The sequence below is a fragment of the Phascolarctos cinereus genome, unplaced genomic scaffold, assembly GCF_003287225.1.
Source record: "Phascolarctos cinereus isolate Bilbo 61053 unplaced genomic scaffold, phaCin_HiC Scaffold_726;HRSCAF=1367, whole genome shotgun sequence".
Lineage (NCBI taxonomy): Eukaryota > Metazoa > Chordata > Mammalia > Diprotodontia > Phascolarctidae > Phascolarctos > Phascolarctos cinereus.
The window spans coordinates 247,657,599-247,675,272 of NW_027556098.1; the positions used below are offsets into that span (position 1 = coordinate 247,657,599).

General features: G+C 38.6%; 1 protein-coding gene across 4 annotated transcripts in view; it reads left to right on the forward strand.

Moving 5' to 3' along the window:
• Positions 1 to 17,674, forward strand: part of STARD13 (StAR related lipid transfer domain containing 13) — a 716,694-nt gene that overhangs the window by 693,404 nt on the left and 5,616 nt on the right. For all 4 annotated transcript variants that reach the window (XM_020997115.2, XM_020997117.2, XM_020997119.2 and 1 more), the window contains 5 exons: positions 2,218 to 2,416; positions 6,216 to 6,426; positions 7,060 to 7,174; positions 9,424 to 9,645; positions 14,065 to 14,282. In XM_020997115.2, coding sequence (XP_020852774.1) covers positions 2,218 to 2,416; positions 6,216 to 6,426; positions 7,060 to 7,174; positions 9,424 to 9,645; positions 14,065 to 14,282 — 965 coding nt within the window. The remainder of the gene's footprint in view (positions 1 to 2,217; positions 2,417 to 6,215; positions 6,427 to 7,059; positions 7,175 to 9,423; positions 9,646 to 14,064; positions 14,283 to 17,674) is intronic.

Below are 17,674 nucleotides of genomic sequence, written 5' to 3' on the forward strand. Positions count from 1 at the left end.
TGAGGCTTGAAGGTTTAGTGACCTATCCAGAGTCACACAGAGCTAGTAAGTGTCCAAGGCAGGATTCGAACTCAAAAATCAAAGGTCTTCCCAACTGCAAGTGCTGTGAGATAGAAGTTCAGACACTCTACCCTTACAGCTTTACCTCCTCCTGCTTTGCTTCAGCTAGACTGGATGCTGTGCCTTTGTCCACACTGTTCTCCAGCCAAGGTGGGCCAAGCCCCACGTCCCCTTGTTGAATTCTTGGGCCGGACAGGAGAGACCTCAGAAACTATCTAATCCAACCCTCTCATTTTGCAGGTGAAGAAACTTAGATCTGTAAAGGTTAAATAGCCCAAGGTCACATAGATAATAAGCATGGTGGGATTTGAACTCGGGTCCTATGACTAGAGGGCAGGTAGATAAAATAATGGATAGAGTGCAGGATCTGGAATCAGGAAGACCTGAGTTCAAATGCAGCCTCTAACATGTACTAGCTGTGTGACCCTGGGTAAGTCACTTAACCCTGTTTGCCTCAGTTTCCTCATCTGTAAAATGAGCTGGAGAAAGAAATGGCAAACCACTCCAGTGTCTTTGCCAAGAAAACTCCAAATGGGGTCATGGAGAGTCAGACATGATTGAACAACAATCTTGAGAGGTCTACAGAGCCAGCATTCCTTGCATTGTACCGTACGGGGTACCCCTCCCCCACCCATTGAAGACCAGTCCTTAATCCTCCTAGTTAGTACTAATTTATCCCTCTTTGGGACTCATAATAGCATTTGCTTTGCCCATTTATGCACTCTTGCTATTTCGTATTGTATCTTTACATCCTTCTTGTAGATTGTGAATTTCCTGGGGAGAGATTAGTCTTGGTTTGTTTTTTTTTAGTCCATGTATCTTCCCCTAGCACACTGTTTTGTACATAATTGTACTTAATAAGTGTTGAAGTTGAAAGTTTGTTGAATGTATATGCAATAGACCTTATATTAGTTTGTATTATTTAATATTATTGGGGGCAGTTAGGTGGCTCAGTGTCCTGAAGTCAGGAGGACCTGAGTTCAAATTCGGTCTCAGACCAAACACTTGACACTTACTAGCTGGGTGACCCAGGGCAAGTCACTTAACCCCAATTGCCTAAAAATTTTAAAAAAAATTTTTAATTATTTAATGTTATTCATGTGATTTCACAATAACACAGGATTCCAGAAATAAAAAAAACTTAAAATATTTTTATCACTAAGTAGAAGGAAGGTGAAAGGTACCTAGAAAAAGCATCCATCTTGCTTTTAGGGCCATGTTCTACTCACACCAACTCTTGCTGGTGACTTTAGTCCCTTTTTTCTCACTATATATTTTAACAATAACAGCAGAAAAAGCAACATCAGCCGCACATGTTGGAGGTCACTAGCCTAGGCACTGGGTCTACAAAGGAGATGTAGTTGGGAAGTTGGCTTATACAAGCCACGGAAAAAGTGGTTTCATTATTTTATCGTTCAGTCGTTTTAGTCATCTCCAACTCTTCATGACCCCATTTGGGGTTTTCTTGGCAAAGATACTGGAGTGGTTTGCCATTTCCTTCTCCAGCTCATTTTAAAGATGAGAAAATTGAGGCAAACAAGGTTAAGTAACTTGCCTCCTGTCACATAGCTAGTAAGTGTTGGGGGTCAGATTTGAACTCAGGTCCTCCTGACTTCAGGGCAGTTCTCTAACCACTGCATCACCTAGCTACCCCTTTCATTACTTTATGTTCCCACCTTACACATATAGAAGAATAAATAACCACAAGGCAATGTGTTCTAAGTTTCAGATGAGTTCTACAGACAGTAAACTCTACAAGCAGTTCAAAGAAGGGGATAAATTGAATGAAATGTTTGTACTAATTTAAATTAACATAGCATTACCATTCAAAACAATTTTATTATGAATTTAATCAAACAAATGTTTCTATGCACAAAGGACAAAAAGATTTTATGTGATGTTGTAAAATGATACGTTGTTTTGTTTTGTCTTCTTTTTACAAGATCTACCTTAAAATTCAACAAGGGGGGAACAAAATTGTCCATCATCATTTTATTTCCTGAAAATTTATGCAAATGAGGATAGCAGTGAAGGAGAAATAGAATATCTTTGTCCTTCTGCCACCTCCACCAAGCTTTGTTACATCCTGGAATAAAATCTAATTAAATAAACAAGTTGTTGGATATTGTGCTTAAGCATTTATTTGGGTTGTTTCAGGTGGGTCTGTTTCGGAAATCAGGAGTGAAGTCTCGAATCCAAGCCTTGCGTCAGATGAATGAGACCTTCCCAGAGAATGTCAGCTATGAGGACCAATCTGCTTATGACGTGGCAGATATGGTCAAACAATTCTTTCGAGACCTGCCAGAACCACTCTTTACAAGCAAGCTAGGAGAAACTTTCCTCCATATTTATCAGTGTAAGTTGGTTCTTACAGCAATTAGCTCCTTTAGTATAAAGCTAAGAAGATGAGTTTTTGACATAAGCTTTTAAGTCTCCATGAATTTGGGGGCCAAGTCAGGGTGTTAGGTTTAAGTCGACAGTTTTAAATTGCCTTTCCAAAGGTGAAGAAGGAAGGGAGGCTATGTGATGATATGGAGGCAGAAGTATCTATAAAATACATATAACTTTTTTTAATAATTTCACTCCCTTGGAATTATAGGAAATTCAAAGTCAAATATATAGCTGAGGCCAAATTGACCATAAGCAAAAAGTAAATGAGACTACTTTCATTACCCAGCAAATAAACCAGCAAAGTGCCACATTCACTATTTTATTTTCATGGTTTATGTTGTCATTCATTTTCTCAAAGAAATGTTAGCACTGAAAGGCCTAAGAATATTTTATCTCTCCACGATGAGGTACCTTTAATTAAAACATGTATTCTAAGGATTGCATTTTATTTTGTTAGGTTTTTTTTTCTTTAATCAGGGGACAATGTACATTATAGGAAATAGCAGATCCCAGAAATATAAAAATGAGTCTTCTGTAGGGTTAGTGATTTTATTAAAATAAACTGTTGTGATGAAGAAATCCAGTGCACTAAAACCACACATTTGGCCCTATTGAATACAGAGGCTTTCACTGGCTGACTGTGTAGCAATCCTTCTAAAGTTGTTGATGGCACAATATTTATATGATTTGTAAGGAATGTCTTTGAGGAGTTCCATACTTACAGTTCTCAAAGAATCTGTAATGGCAGAATTTCAAAAATGTTGCGATCAATATTAGAAAAAATGGTAGCAGTGGATGCCCCTAAATTGACTTACCTCTGACAAAGTTTATATGTTCAGATGATACCCAGGAAGGATAAATGATATACATTATCTTGCTGGATAAGTGCAGCAATAAGATGAGATAATCACCAGGAGTCAGTTCAGAAGAATTCTGTTTTCAAATACACTATACCTGCAGTTGACTAGAAATACTGGACACAAAACATCAGTGTAAATTAATTCTCATGTTAAATTAGATACTGATTTTTGCTAAAGCTAACTTGCGTCCCAGAAATATTTGTGTAGTCCTGGCATCCAGTCTAGGGAACTAAAGCTCAGTAGTAAAGATGCAAGGAAAGGAGGAAAACAGCATTTATTATATTCTATGTTCTGGACACTGTGCTAAGCCTTGGAGATGTGAATATAAGGCAAAAGATAGTCCCTGCCCTCGAGGAGCTTGCATTCTAATGGGGAAAGGCCATACAGAAAATGGAGATGGTAAGGGAGTGGAAATGAAGGTATGGGGACATGGTTTTTGAAACCCAGAGAAAGGCAGCAATAGGATCAGAAGGGGTATGAAGACAGATCCAACTGGCCCCTCCACGAATTGGAAGCTCTCCAGTAGGAATTCTTCAGTGGGAGAAAGTAGGGAGGATAGGGGTCAGGCCCTACAGTGCAAAAACAATGCTCAGAGTGAGTGGTCAGATAGTGAAGAAAAGTTGAGTTTCAGTCCCTTGTAGAAATTACAAAAGTTAGAAATTGAATGATGCTCTTTGGTTGGGAAAGGTAGGTCTAGTCATAGTCCCATAAGCCTTTGGGCAAATTGGAAGGGGGGGGGGAAATAAATCAAGAGGTCTTTGTTAGACAAAAGAATCTCATTGTCACATAGGAAGCAGTAGATTTCTTTATGATAGACATTTAGATAGATGGCTGCTGTGAAGCTGATAGCTGCTTATAGAAATGACTCCTCAAAGCTGTCACTTTTATATCTGTGGAGAAGAGTTTAACTGAAGTGCTGAATTGTTTGCTTTCACAAAGAAAACTTAAAAGCCAGGCTTCTAAAGCTGAGGGTATTGTCACTCTATACAGCAGTATATTGGGAAGCCTTTCTAGGGGCCCACCGGAATTCACTTGATCTTGTTGGAGAAAACTTCATCTCCAAGGATTTCCATTAGACGTACTGTTTCTTTCATTCTATTGCTTGTTTACTTTGGGACATGCATGGAAGGGTTCCTTCTTGCTTCCCAAACTAAATACTGGTGGAGAAAGTTTAATGAAATGTGGTTAAAAGTTCATGAGTTAAAAGCCCCATACGCCATTTGTATTGTATTTATGAAGAATATGTTCTTTGTGTCTCTCTGTCTCTCTTTGTATGTGTGTCTGTGTCTATGTGCATGTCTCTGTATATGTGTTTCTGTCTCTTTTATACGTGTGTCTGTGTCTCTGTGCATGTCTGTATATGTGTGTCTGTGTGCGCATGTCTCTGTGTATGTGTCTTTACCATTCTGGTGTAAGGCCATTTCTGTACCTGACAATTGTGAGATATGGTTTTTCATTCCCCTCCTGGCCTGATTCTTCTCTTCTGAATTTCAGAACCATGCCTCTTGAATTGCTGGCTCATCCTGTGACTTTCCTCATTGCTTGGGTGGGGCATCCTGTCCCTAGAACAGCCTGCTACCCCAGTAGCCCATTCACCCTGGAACATCCCTCTGGGCCCACCCCCCCTTCTGCTTCTGCGTGGAGCAGAAGCTCCGTCTGGAGCCTCCATTTTGTGGATAGGACCAGGCTGGCCAGCCTTCATTCCCTCCTTTGCCTCATTACTGACTTTGTGGACTTTAAAGCCACACTGGGGGCATCCCTTTCTGTGCCCACCCCACCTCTTCCCCAGGAAGCTTTTTATTCCCTTTGATATGCTGCTGTCTTCCCCCATTAGAATGAAAGCTTCTTGAGGGCAGGGGCTTTCTTTGTTTCTGCTTGTCCATGTATCCCCAGTGATCCACACAGCATAAGCACTTTAATAAATGCTTGTTTTCTTCCTCCTTCCTTCAGACACTGGTGCTATAAACAATCCTAAAGCCTTTGGGAGCTCAGCATCCAGCCAGTCTAGGAGATTGGAATCAGAAGTCCATTCCACCCAACCTATAAAGCAGTATTTTCTCCAAATAATTTGGCTACAGAATATTTTGATACTTGAATTATATGAACAGAATCCACCAATGCTGATGCTAGGGGCTTGGTAGGATAGACTGTGTTACAGAGTAGAGGGTGAAAATATTTGGAGCCAAATAGACATCAGGAGATCATCAATCAATAAGTATTTATTAAACACCTACTACGTGCCAAGCGTTGTGCTAACAATGAGATTACTTGCCACCTAGCCCAACCCTCCGTTTTATAGAGGAGGAAACTGCAGCCCAGGGAGGACGAGTTGCCCAAGGTTACAGAGGTAGTAAACATCAGAGAAGGGATTCGAACCCAGGTCCTCTGTTTCTAAAGTCAGTGTTTTTTCCATTGTACCATGTAGGCCCTCCTAAAATTAGACTTCTCTTCATGTCGTGCTCAGAATTTAACATTATGGTGTTTTATTTAATAAATAATATCTTAGAAAAATATCACTAACATTTAAATTTTTTTTTCACAAAAACCTTGTTTTTATCACAGAATCAAATTTGGAAAACAACTGAAGAATATCATATTTCAGTTGCCACAACAACCGCCGTGTTACCATAAGAATTTGCTATTTTCAGCGATTTTATTGTTCCATCTATCTCATGTATCAGCACCCTCAGTTTTCAGGGACGGGATAGCTCTAGATCGTACACATGGAGACACCATTTGTGTTAATTAAATTGTAATGGACTCTGCAACCCTAAAAGAGAAAAAAAAATGTATATACACACACACACAAATACATTTATTTATTTGTTTGTTTATTTCAGTGTGAGCTTCTTCTTACTTTGTTCAGAAGGTCCATCTCACTGACCAGTTCTTGTCTTTCCTCAGATGTTCCAAAAGATCAACGTCTCCAGGCAGTGCAGGCTGCCATCATGTTGCTGGCAGATGAAAACAGAGAGGTCTTACAGACCCTGTTGTGTTTCCTGAATGATGTTGTCAATTTAGTGGAAGAAAATCAGATGACACCTATGAACTTGGCTGTGTGTCTGGCCCCTTCCCTTTTTCATCTTAATTTATTAAAGAAAGAAAGTTCCCCAAGGTGGGTTTTTCATAACAGTAGCAGGATTTGTATGGGAGGTGGGTCAGGGGTGAGCTGGGTATTCCCAACCTAGCCCTGCCCTAGGGGCGTAAAATTTTTGTTCCTTGTACTTCAAACTTGAGCATGGAAGCATTTTTATTGAGTAAGAAAATTTTCCAAGGCAATTTAATCTTGGTAACTTAAATTCATTGAATTTATCATGATGTCATTTAAGAGAATGACTTTGAGCTTGTCTAGGAAGGTTTATGAGTTGTGTTCTTTTTTGTGGTATAGGAAAGGAAGAAGGCAAAGTTATGTGTCATAAACTCTCATGAGCATGGCTACACTGAAAACCAAAACATGGAACCATGCAATTAAGTGTTTCAAATCTTGGAAAATGGTCCCTTTGCTCCATATATAATTGTTAGTATCCCCATCTTTTCCCAAGCCTTTCAATTACAAATAATTAAAGTGGCAGGGATCCAACCCAATTCAGAATATCTAAGATGTGTGGTAATCATCTTTGTTTAGAAATGAGAAAGTTTGGAATCTGGCTAGCATCTGGTAACGAATGGAAACCGGGAGGGATGGGCTCTGGGTCCCAAAAATATATTTGGTTTTACATTCAGTTATGACACTGGCATTCAATTACAGAGTGATACAGAAGAAATATGCTACAGGCAAGCCGGATCAAAAAGACCTCAATGAGAATCTGGCAGCCACTCAGGGACTTGCCCACATGATAATAGAATGTGACAAACTTTTTGAGGTGAGTGAACGACTCTGGCAGCATTCTTTATAGTTCTTGGAACTCGATGAGACATTCGGAATATTTAAAATATTTATAGTTTATACTTGTCCCCCCATTTCCTTCATATTAATAATAGCACCTTTATTTCTCTAGCATTTACTTGAAAAAGCTCAAAGACATAAGCCTTGAAATGGAGGTTTTGATAAGTCAAACACCATAGACTTCATGACAGCTTTCACGAATGTAAGGGAACAGCTTTGGTGGCCTGTGAGTGCATTATATCCCAGCTATCTAAATTCCCCTTTAGATTTGACTGGATTCAGTATTTCTTGGCACTAATAAACACTGTTCATATTCCTGTACAATAGTCTGTGCATTTGAGCGGTTGGTGAACTAGACCCTTGGGACATTTTAACTCTTAGTGTTTTGGGAATGTGTCAAGAGAAAAAGATACTCTTAAAAAAAAAAAGAATCTTCTGGTTCCTCCTGTTGGTTCTAATTCTTCTTGACAGCATGACTAATGTGAAAATATGTTTAATAGGAATGTATGTAGAGAGTCTATATCAGATTGAATGCCGTCTTGAGGAGGGATATGGGGAGGGAGGAGGAGAAAATGTAAAACTTGAAAGCTTATGGAAGTGATTGTTGAAAACTAAAAATTAATTAATAAATTAAAAATTTAAAAATAAAAGGAAATTATTGGCCTCCCTTCATGGTTACATAATAGGCTTTATAGGATCCAACCTTATTCATACCTGGCTTGTTGCTGAGTCTAGAACTAGACCCATAATAATAATTGTTCACTTATATTTAAATATATTCTTATGTAGTTATATATACTTACATATGTGTACATATGTTGTCCTTTACATTTATAAAGGACTTTTACAGTCATTGTCATTCAGTCCTCACCACAACATCATCATCGTTTGGAGCACCCTGTATATTACTTTTAAGTTTTGCAAAGCACTTTGCAAATATCTCATTTTATCCTCACAAAAACTCTGTGAGGTAGGTGCTGTTATTATCCCTGTTTCGTAGATGAGAAAACTTAGGTATACAAAAGTTAAGTGACTTGCCTAGGGTCATACAGCTAGTAAGTGTCAGGGACTGGATCTGAATTTGGGTATTCCTGATTCCAGGTTCAGTGCTCTGTGCCTTGTACCACCCTTATTGACTACATTTTGCAGAGGAGGAAACTGAGGCTGAGAAATACTATGACTGGCCCAGAATCACGTGCCTGGGGAGTGGCAAGTGTGGCACTTGTACCCAGGTCTTCAGAGTCAAAGCCCAATATTCTTTTTTTTTCTTTTTTAATGACCAAAACTTAAATACACAATAAGAAAAGAAAAAAAAATATTATAAACACATATTGAAACTTAAATACAAAATAAGAAAAGAAAAAAAAGCATATCATGTGCACAGCAGAACGTAAGAGAGGATTCAAAGTATGTAGTAATAAATTTCCATTTGAAGAAAGCCTATATAATGAATACTGTACATTGTGCTGAGAGCTGTCCATCTTTTCTTTACGTCATTGTAAGTTTTCTTTTCTTCTCCGCTGTAAATTTTTTACTTTTTTTTTTTAACTCCTTCTTCCTCCCCCCCTCCAAGGCTACAATTATGCAAGGAGATGATAGATAGATAGATAGATAGATAGATAGATAGATAGATAGATAGATAGATAGATAGATAGATAGATAGATGGGGGTGTATACATACACACACACACACACACACACACACACACACACACACACACACACACACACACACACACACCATACATACATACATACATACAAAGCCCAATATTCTTTATACTACATCATACATTCTCTTAAATCAACCTGATGGAAAATGGATTAAGAGTAAAATAAAAAAGGAAATGGAAAGAAAAACTAGAGAAATCATTGAAAGTTGTCATAAATATAACTTAAGTAATATATGACCTGTATTTCTTAATCTTCCAAAAACAATGTTAATATAAGCAGTGATATTTGGTGGAGGGGAAAACATAATTTAGACAAGATACGTATTATCCGTCAGTTGGTCTAATAGATTGTAAACTCCTCCAGGGCAAGGACTCTAGTGGGTGCTTTGTAAATGTTTGTGGTTTCATTGATTCATCTCCACAGTGATTCATATCATGCCTTGTACATAGTAGGAGCACAGTAAACATTTGTTTAATGAGTGATTATTAATGAAAAAATTTTTGAAAATAACTGTTTCTTTCACTTAAATCTGTTGGCCATCTTCTGGACTAGGTTCCACATGACATGGTAGCTCAATCTCGTAACTCTTACATGGAAGCTGAAATCCATTCTCCAACACTGGAAGACCTGGGAAAACAGCTGGAAGAGAATGGAGGAAATTTCCATGTGTACCTGGAACATCTCATCCAGGGTCTACAGAAAGAAGCAAAGGAAAAATTCAAAGGATGGGTCACTTGTTCAAGCACAGACAGTACAGACCTCGCTTTCAAAAAGGTAATTTCCTGGGTTAATTGACCCCAAAACTTTTCTACCAAATAGGAATTGAGACTTTGTCTTGTTCCCAGGAGTGAAACCCAGAGTGGGTGGAAATTGCTTAGAGTTAGGTTAGACCTTGATATAATGAAAAACTACCAGTTAAAGCTGGTCAAGTGAGAGGAGGTAAGGGGACTTACACTGAGCTATAAGAGAACCTTCGAGATCATCTGATAGAACCTATTAACAAACAAGTGACCATCCAACTTTGTGCTTGAGAACCTCCAGGGAGGGAAAACTCACGACCTGATCAAGCAGCTCGTTTTACCTCTGGGCAGCTCTAGTTGTTGAGAAGTTTTTCATTACATCAAGCACAAACCTCTATGCAGTTACCTACCTGTTACTTATTCCCTCTGGGCAGGGGTCACTATTTTAACAAGAAAAAAATTTCAAAATTGTTTGATCAGATTAATTGAATTTATCATTATGATATTTAAGAGCCAAGATGAACTGAGTAGGACAGCTGATAAGTTTTGTACATCTTTTTGTGGTGGGGGAGGGGACAATATAATTGTCTTTCCTCTTCCACTTGAGAATACTCCAAATACTAGAAAGTAACTATCGTGTCACCCTGAAGCAAGGGCTCTTAACCTGATATCTGTGAACTTGTTTTTAGAAATATTTTGATTGGCTTCCTCTGTAATGCTGTATATATTTTATTTTATGCATTTAAAACCTTTTTTTTTCTAAAAACTCCACAGGTTTTATTGGACTTCCAAAGGGGGTCTGTGACACATAAAAATATTAAAAACACTTGCCCTGAGTCTTCTTTTTTCCAGGATAAATATTCAGTTTTCCTCAACCAGTCTTCCTATCACAATCTCAAAATCCTTCACTGCTTGTTTGCACTCCTGCCTGGTCTCCTAACTTAGAAATGTCCTCTCTAAAATATGGCTGCCATAACTGAACCCAGTAGTACAGACGTGGTCTGACCAGGGCAATATACAAGAAGACTATAACTGTCAGGATCTGGACCTATTCCCTGTTTTAATGCAACCTAAGGCTACATAAAAAATTTTGGCTGCCGTAGCACACCATTGATTCATGTTGGATGTATGGTCCAGTAAAACATCAATTTTTTGTCTAGCCATACCTCTCACTTCTCATTATGCTCCCTTCATGGTCTTGACCCAGCAGTTAACCAGTTCAATGCTGCACTGATCTCCAGTCGTGATTAGCTTTCCCCCTTGTCCTTCTGCCATTCGTGTCCTGCCAGTCTTCAGCCCTGGGTCTCCCTAATTTTCTGCTTTCTCCATTCCTGCTCATGAACTGCTAAATGCTTCTGGAGGAAGTGACATAGCTGTGCCTACCAGGTTCACTCTAATAATCCCAGTTGGACCCTCACTAATGCACAGGAATCCCTTTTATTCTTCCTTGATTATCATGCTTCCACAATAGCTCTTACGAATCTTCTCCTCCAACCCCCCACATATTCTCTCTCAGGAGGCAACTTTCACTCCTACTTTACTGAGAAAATGGAGGCAATCCATCCTAAGCTTCTTAATCTCTCTATTTCCTACCTAAGCCCTTATTTATCTTCATTTGTCTTGTCTTACTCCATTTTCTGAGGATGAAGTGGCTGTTCTTGCCAAGGCTAATCCCCTCTAATGTCTTTCCTTACCATTTCCTCAAGGAGTTTGCCTTCTCTTTCATCTTTATTCTTTCCCTTTCTGTTGTAGGCCCCTGCTTCCTAAATAACATGTTCAGTTCTCCTCGATCCTTTCAAAGCCTTTATTTGACTGCCACTCTCTCAGATGACCATCCTGTCTCCCTCCTCATTTTCATTGTTAAATTCATAATCTTCTCTCACTACTAGTGTTTCATCTCCCTTACTCAACTCCATGCGATCTAAATTCCAATTCTTCTATCCAAATCACCGTCCCACATGTCACCAATGATCTCTTTACTGCTGATTCTCATGTCCTTTCCTCAGACTTCATACTCCTTAATCTCTCTGTAGATTTTGACACTTACTGATCCTCATCCTTTCCTCCTACATACGGGCTTGACTTCCATGATTATACTCTCTCCTAGTTTACCTCCTGTTTGACCTTCTCAGACTTCCTTGCACGGTCATCATCCATATGGATATCATTCCCTCTAAGCAGAAGTGTGCTCCAAGGATCAGCCCATGCTCCTCTCTTGTTTTGTGTTGTTCTTATCTGCTCCCCGGGTTCTGCTTCTTGCCCCCAGTGCAACTGGCATTCAGATCTATATATCCAACCCTAATCTCTCTCACATAAACACCCACTGCCTGTTAGATATCTTGAAGGTATTTGCCATCACCATTTCCGAAATGGAATTTATTATAGTCTCTCCTCCCCAACAACCTGCCCTTCCTCCAAATTTCCCTGTTTATGTCAAGAGCATCACCATCCTTCCTTTATCCCAGGTTCAAAACCTTTGAGTCAGCCTCCTCTATTGCCAATTCCAAGTAGAATGTAAGCTCTTTGAGGGCAAAGGCTGTTTCAATTTTGTTAGCCAATGTAGGTGCTTAAGAAAAATCTGCACATACATCAGTATGAAATGTATATCAGTAAATAACTAGCAGTGTGGCATGTTGGGTAAATAGCAATCCTTGTAGTCAGGAAGACCTGGTTCGAGTCCCACTTCTGATGCATTCTGGCTGTGTGACTCTGGGCAAACTACTCATGCCCTCAGTTCTCTAGGCAACTCTGCCCAATAACATGAGGCAGAACAATTGGTGATTGACTTTGCTTGAGAAGGTTTCCTTACCAGGAGTTCCTTAACATCAGTAAAATAATGGTTCTGTATCTTTACAAAAAGACAAAAGAAATACAAAATAATTTCAAGGAGGGGTACAGAGTCAGGGTGAGCTACTAGTGTTGAGAAGGGGATGAATCAGGACGTATACTTTATATTGAAATTGGTTTTGAAGGAAATTTGAAGGAAGCTAGGGATTCCGTGAGGGTGCAGTTGAGGACAGAGTACACTTCCAGGCAGCCTAGGCAAAGGCATGGAGGTGAGAGATGGAATGTTGTGTATGAAAATGAACAAGTAAACCAGTTTGGCTAGAACATGCAATGCATAAAGGGAAATAATGTGTAATAAGCCTGGAAAAGTAGCATGGAGCCCCCATATGAAGGATCACTTTAAATGGCAAAGAGAAGAATATATATTTTTATTTAAAGGGCAGTAAGGAGGCATTGGGAGCTTTTTGAGCAGGCAGTGACATGCTTAGACTTGTGTTTTAGGGATGTCAGTTTTTGTAGCTTTATGGAAAATGGATTGGAGAAGAGGGCAATCAAACTGTGCATGCCCTTCGACCAAGCAAAACCACCACTAGGGCTGTATCCTAGAGAGATCATGGAAAAGGGAAAAGGACCCACATGTACAAAAATAATAAATTTCTAGAAGCTCTTTTTGTGGTGGCCAAGAATTGGAAATTGAGGAGATGCCCATCAGTTGGGGAATGGCTGAACAAGTTATGGTATATGAATGTAATGGAATACTATTGTGCTATAAAAAATGATGGGCAAGGGCAGCGAGATGGCGCAGTAGATAGAGCACTGGGCCTGGAGTCAGGAGGACCTGAGTTCAAATCCTGCCTCAGACACGTAACACTTACTAGCTGTGTGACCCTGGGCAAGTCACTTAACCCCAGTTGCCTCACCAAAAAAAAAAAAAAAAGGAAAGAAAGAAGAAAGGATGAGCAGGCAGACTTCAGAAAAACCGGGAGAGACTTATATGAACTGATGCTGAGTAAAGTGAGCAGAAGCAGGGGAACTTTGTACACAGTAATAGCAACATTGTGGAATGGTGGACTGATTGACGTAGCTCTTCTCAGCAGTGACCCAAGACAGTTCCAAAAGAAGCATGAAATGGGAGATGCTGTCCACATCCAGGGAGAGAAGTAATGGAGTCTGAATACAGATTGAAACATACTATTTTCACTTTTTTTGTAGCTTTTTCCTTTTCAGTTTTTTCTTATAAGACAGGACTAATATGGAAATATTTTACATGATTGCATATATATAAGCCATCACAAATTGCTTACCATCTTATGGAGGAGGGAGAGAGGAGAAAATTTGGAACTCAAAACTTTATTTAACAAATAATGTTCAAAATTGTCCTTATGTGTAATTGGAAAAAATTAAATACTATTTAAAAGAAAAAAAAGAAAATGAATTGGAGAGAGAAGCGATCAGAGCTGGAGAGCACTTAGGAGGTGATTGCGGTTATTTTTAAATGCATGGAAGGACATGTCAAATTCTCTGAAGCCTGCTTTTCAGCTTGAGGACACTTTCTGAGATCACTTGAATTTGAGAGATTTCTTAAGTCCACACACACCCTACCCCACCCCTCACCAATGATAATATCTACGACTATTTCATCATATCTTTGGTTTCTTTCCCAAAGGTTGGAGATGGAAATCCTCTGAGGCTCTGGAAGGCTTCCGTGGAAGTAGAAGCTCCTCCCTCAGTAGTGTTGAACCGAGTGCTGAGAGAGCGTCACCTTTGGGATGAGGATTTTGTGCAGTGGAAGATTGTGGAGACATTGGACAAACAGACAGAAATCTACCAATATGTTTTGAACAGTATGGCTCCCCATCCTTCTAGAGACTTTGTGGTTCTGAGGTAAGGCTGCTTTCCTTCCCTTAGTACCTTCCACTTCTTTTCTTCCCTCAATGTATGTAATAATCACACCTGTACTTATGTTGCCAGCCCTTGGCACTTGTCCAGCATTACCAACAAAGTTGTATTCCGTCAAAACTTTTCTTCCACTTGCATGCAGGAGGGTGGGGTTTTTGTTGTTCCAAATGACTAAACTTTCTGATCTCTGTCCTTGATAGTATTTTCTTCAGTAAAACCTAACTTTTCCTATGTTTAACACTAACCTCTTCTTCCTTTCCCCTAGTTGCAGTCTTGTCCTGGTTTCCTTTATAGCCCTTCCACAGACAGCATGAACTTTAGTAGACTAGAAACATTGTTCATTTCCTTAGAACAGAGTCCTGATAACAACTGCTGTCTGTCCATCAGTGACTTTGCCTAATTATTCAAATGTTGCCTGCCTGGTTTTTGTCATCATTTCATTCCCCTCCCTAAGGAAAGGCGAGTCTGTGACTGGATTGAGTTTATAGCTCCAAATGTTCACAGCTAATTACTTTGTTTGGAAACACTGATACAGCCTTAAGTATTCATAACTATTCTGGAGTCTTTCTGATGTTTAGGATTTTAGGAAATAACAGAGCTGGACCTAAGTTTGCTGTCTGACTGTTGAAAGTTTGCTCTCAATTGATTTATGGGATTTTGTTCCAGACCTTTGCTTTCTGGGACTGGAATTAGATGCCAATCCAATGATCTTCAGTTTTCACAGTGTAAATGGTCTGATGAGTCAGGATTACATCAGAGAGAAGAATAATTGAAAATACTAGAAGAATCTAATAAAATATAATTATATCAGAGCCTTTTTTTATTGTTAACTGGTGGAAAACAAGCCCTGTTGTGCAATACTTCCCATGGAATATGGATTTTTCAGACACTGCCAGTATAAAGGGAATTAGTAATGGCACTCCCAAATGAATTTTTAAATACTTCATACATGAAATTATTTTTTGACAACAAACTCTAAAATTGTATTTGGTTGCCTTTCTTGCTGGATCCTTATTCTATGGGGTGTGTTTCTCTGCTGCAGTGTCTTTTAAGGACCCATTCATTATAAACATATGAGTTTGTCTCAGCCACCTTAGCCAAAATCTCTGGGACCCAGATGGAGAATGTAGGCAGTTGTAAATATGACTTCTCACCAACAGTTATTTGCTGTCATCTTATGAAATCTGGAGTCTGTTTCCTTACTTTCATCAGGGCAAGGTGGAGGAGGGATGATGCCATCATGTTTTCCTCTTCTCTCACTGTATTGCAGGAATACCACTGAGAACTAAAGTCCTGTGAATGACTAGAGGCCCTCACCCTACGTTGCATCCACCCTCTTTTTGCGTGGCCAGTCTTCCTTCAAGTTTATAATTATTTACTCTCATTTAACATTCCTCTGAAGCTTACCAATGGCCTCCAAATGGCTATTATTACAAATGATGGCATTTGGCCAGTATATGAAATCTCTTCTCCATCCATATCCATCAACAAGCATTTATTAAGTGCCTGCTATGTGCTAGGCCTGGGAAATAATGAGAAAAATGACCATCCCTTTCTTGAAGGAATTTTACTTCTATCTTGAAATATGTCCATATGTATATGTATGCGTATACACACATATGCAAAGAAATATATACATCTTCACATATGTATATAAGCTCAGATACATACATAGAGATTATATATGTAGGTGTTTGTGTGTGTACATATATACACAGAAGTTATGGTAGACGCAGCATCTATTTCATATAATCTAAACTTCTTTCTCTTTTAAAAAAATTTATATCTTTTTCCAGTTATGTGTAAAAATAATTTTTAATCTCATTTTTTAAAATTTTGGGTTCCAAATTCCCTCCCTCTCTCTTGAGAAGGCAAACACTTTGCTACAGATTATACATGTGTAGTCATGCAAAACCTTTCCCAAGATTATTGCACATAACTCTCCTTCATCTGCTCAGTGATGTGGCCGAACTAGATTCCATGCTGTTCAGCACCCATGTCACTTAATCTCCCATCTCCTCACCTTTCATGGGCAAAGCCTAAGGCTTGAAATGCATTTCTTCCTCATCTTCTTATAATCCATACTTTCCCTCAAAGCTCAGCTCGACTGCCATGTTCTATATGAAGCTTGACACATAGTTGTGTAAAAATAAATACTAATTGACTGATTTTGAAGGGAAGGAGAATTGAAGTAGGGCCTCAGGTTAAGCAAAGTCATAATCACCATTACTTTTATTAATTTTTAGTGGAAATCAGGAAGAGCAAAAACAAAGGGAAAAAAACTATAAACCAGTTTCCCTATTGAGTATTGATGCAAAAAAAATTTAAATAAAATACTAGCAAGGAGAGAGACTATGCTAATGTGTCACAAAGATCATACACTATGACCAGGTGAAATTTATACCAGGAATGCAGGACTGATTCAGTATTAGGAAAATAAGCATAATTGACCACATCAATAATAAAAACAACAAAAATCACATGATTATATCAATAGATGCAGAAAATACTCTTGACAAAATGTAGTACCCATTCCTATTTTTTTTAAAAAAATTGGAAAGCATAGAAATAAATGGAACTTCTCTTAAAGTCTCAAGTAGTATCTATCTAAAACCCAGAGCAAGCATTATCTGTAATGGGGACAAACAAGAAGTCTTCCCAGTAAGATCAGGGGCGACACCATAGATATCTCGTCACCATTATTATTCATTACTATACTAAAAATTCCAGCCATAGCTATAACACAAGAAAAAGAATTTTAATGAAAAAGAATAAGCCACAAGGAAACAAAACTATCATTCTTTGCAGATCATGTGATGGTATACTTAGAAAACCCTAGAGAATCAACTAAAAAACTATTTAAGACAATAAAAAACTTAAGCAGAGTTGCAGGATAGAAAACCCACACAAGTCATCAGCATTTCTGTTTGTACCCAACAAAACCCAGCTGGAAGAAATAGAAAGAAATTCCATTGAAAATAATTGCAGATAGTAATAAAATACTCTCTGCCAAGACACACACCAGAAGTATATGGACAGAATAGCAAAACACTTCACACAAAGACAGATCTAAACAATTGGAGAAATAGCAATTGCTCATGGGTAGGCCAAGCTAATATAATAAAAATGACAATTCTACCTAATTTAATTTACTTATGCAGTGGCATACCAAAATACAAAAAATTGTTTTATAAATCTAGAAAAAAAAACCAAAATTTATCTGGAAGAACAGAAGATCAAGACTGTCAAGGGTATCAGTGGGTAAAAAATGTGAAGTACCAGATTTCAACCTGTATTCCAAAACAATAATCATAAAAACAATCTAATACTAGATAAGAAATAGTGTTTGATCAGTGGAATAGTGTGGGTCACAATAT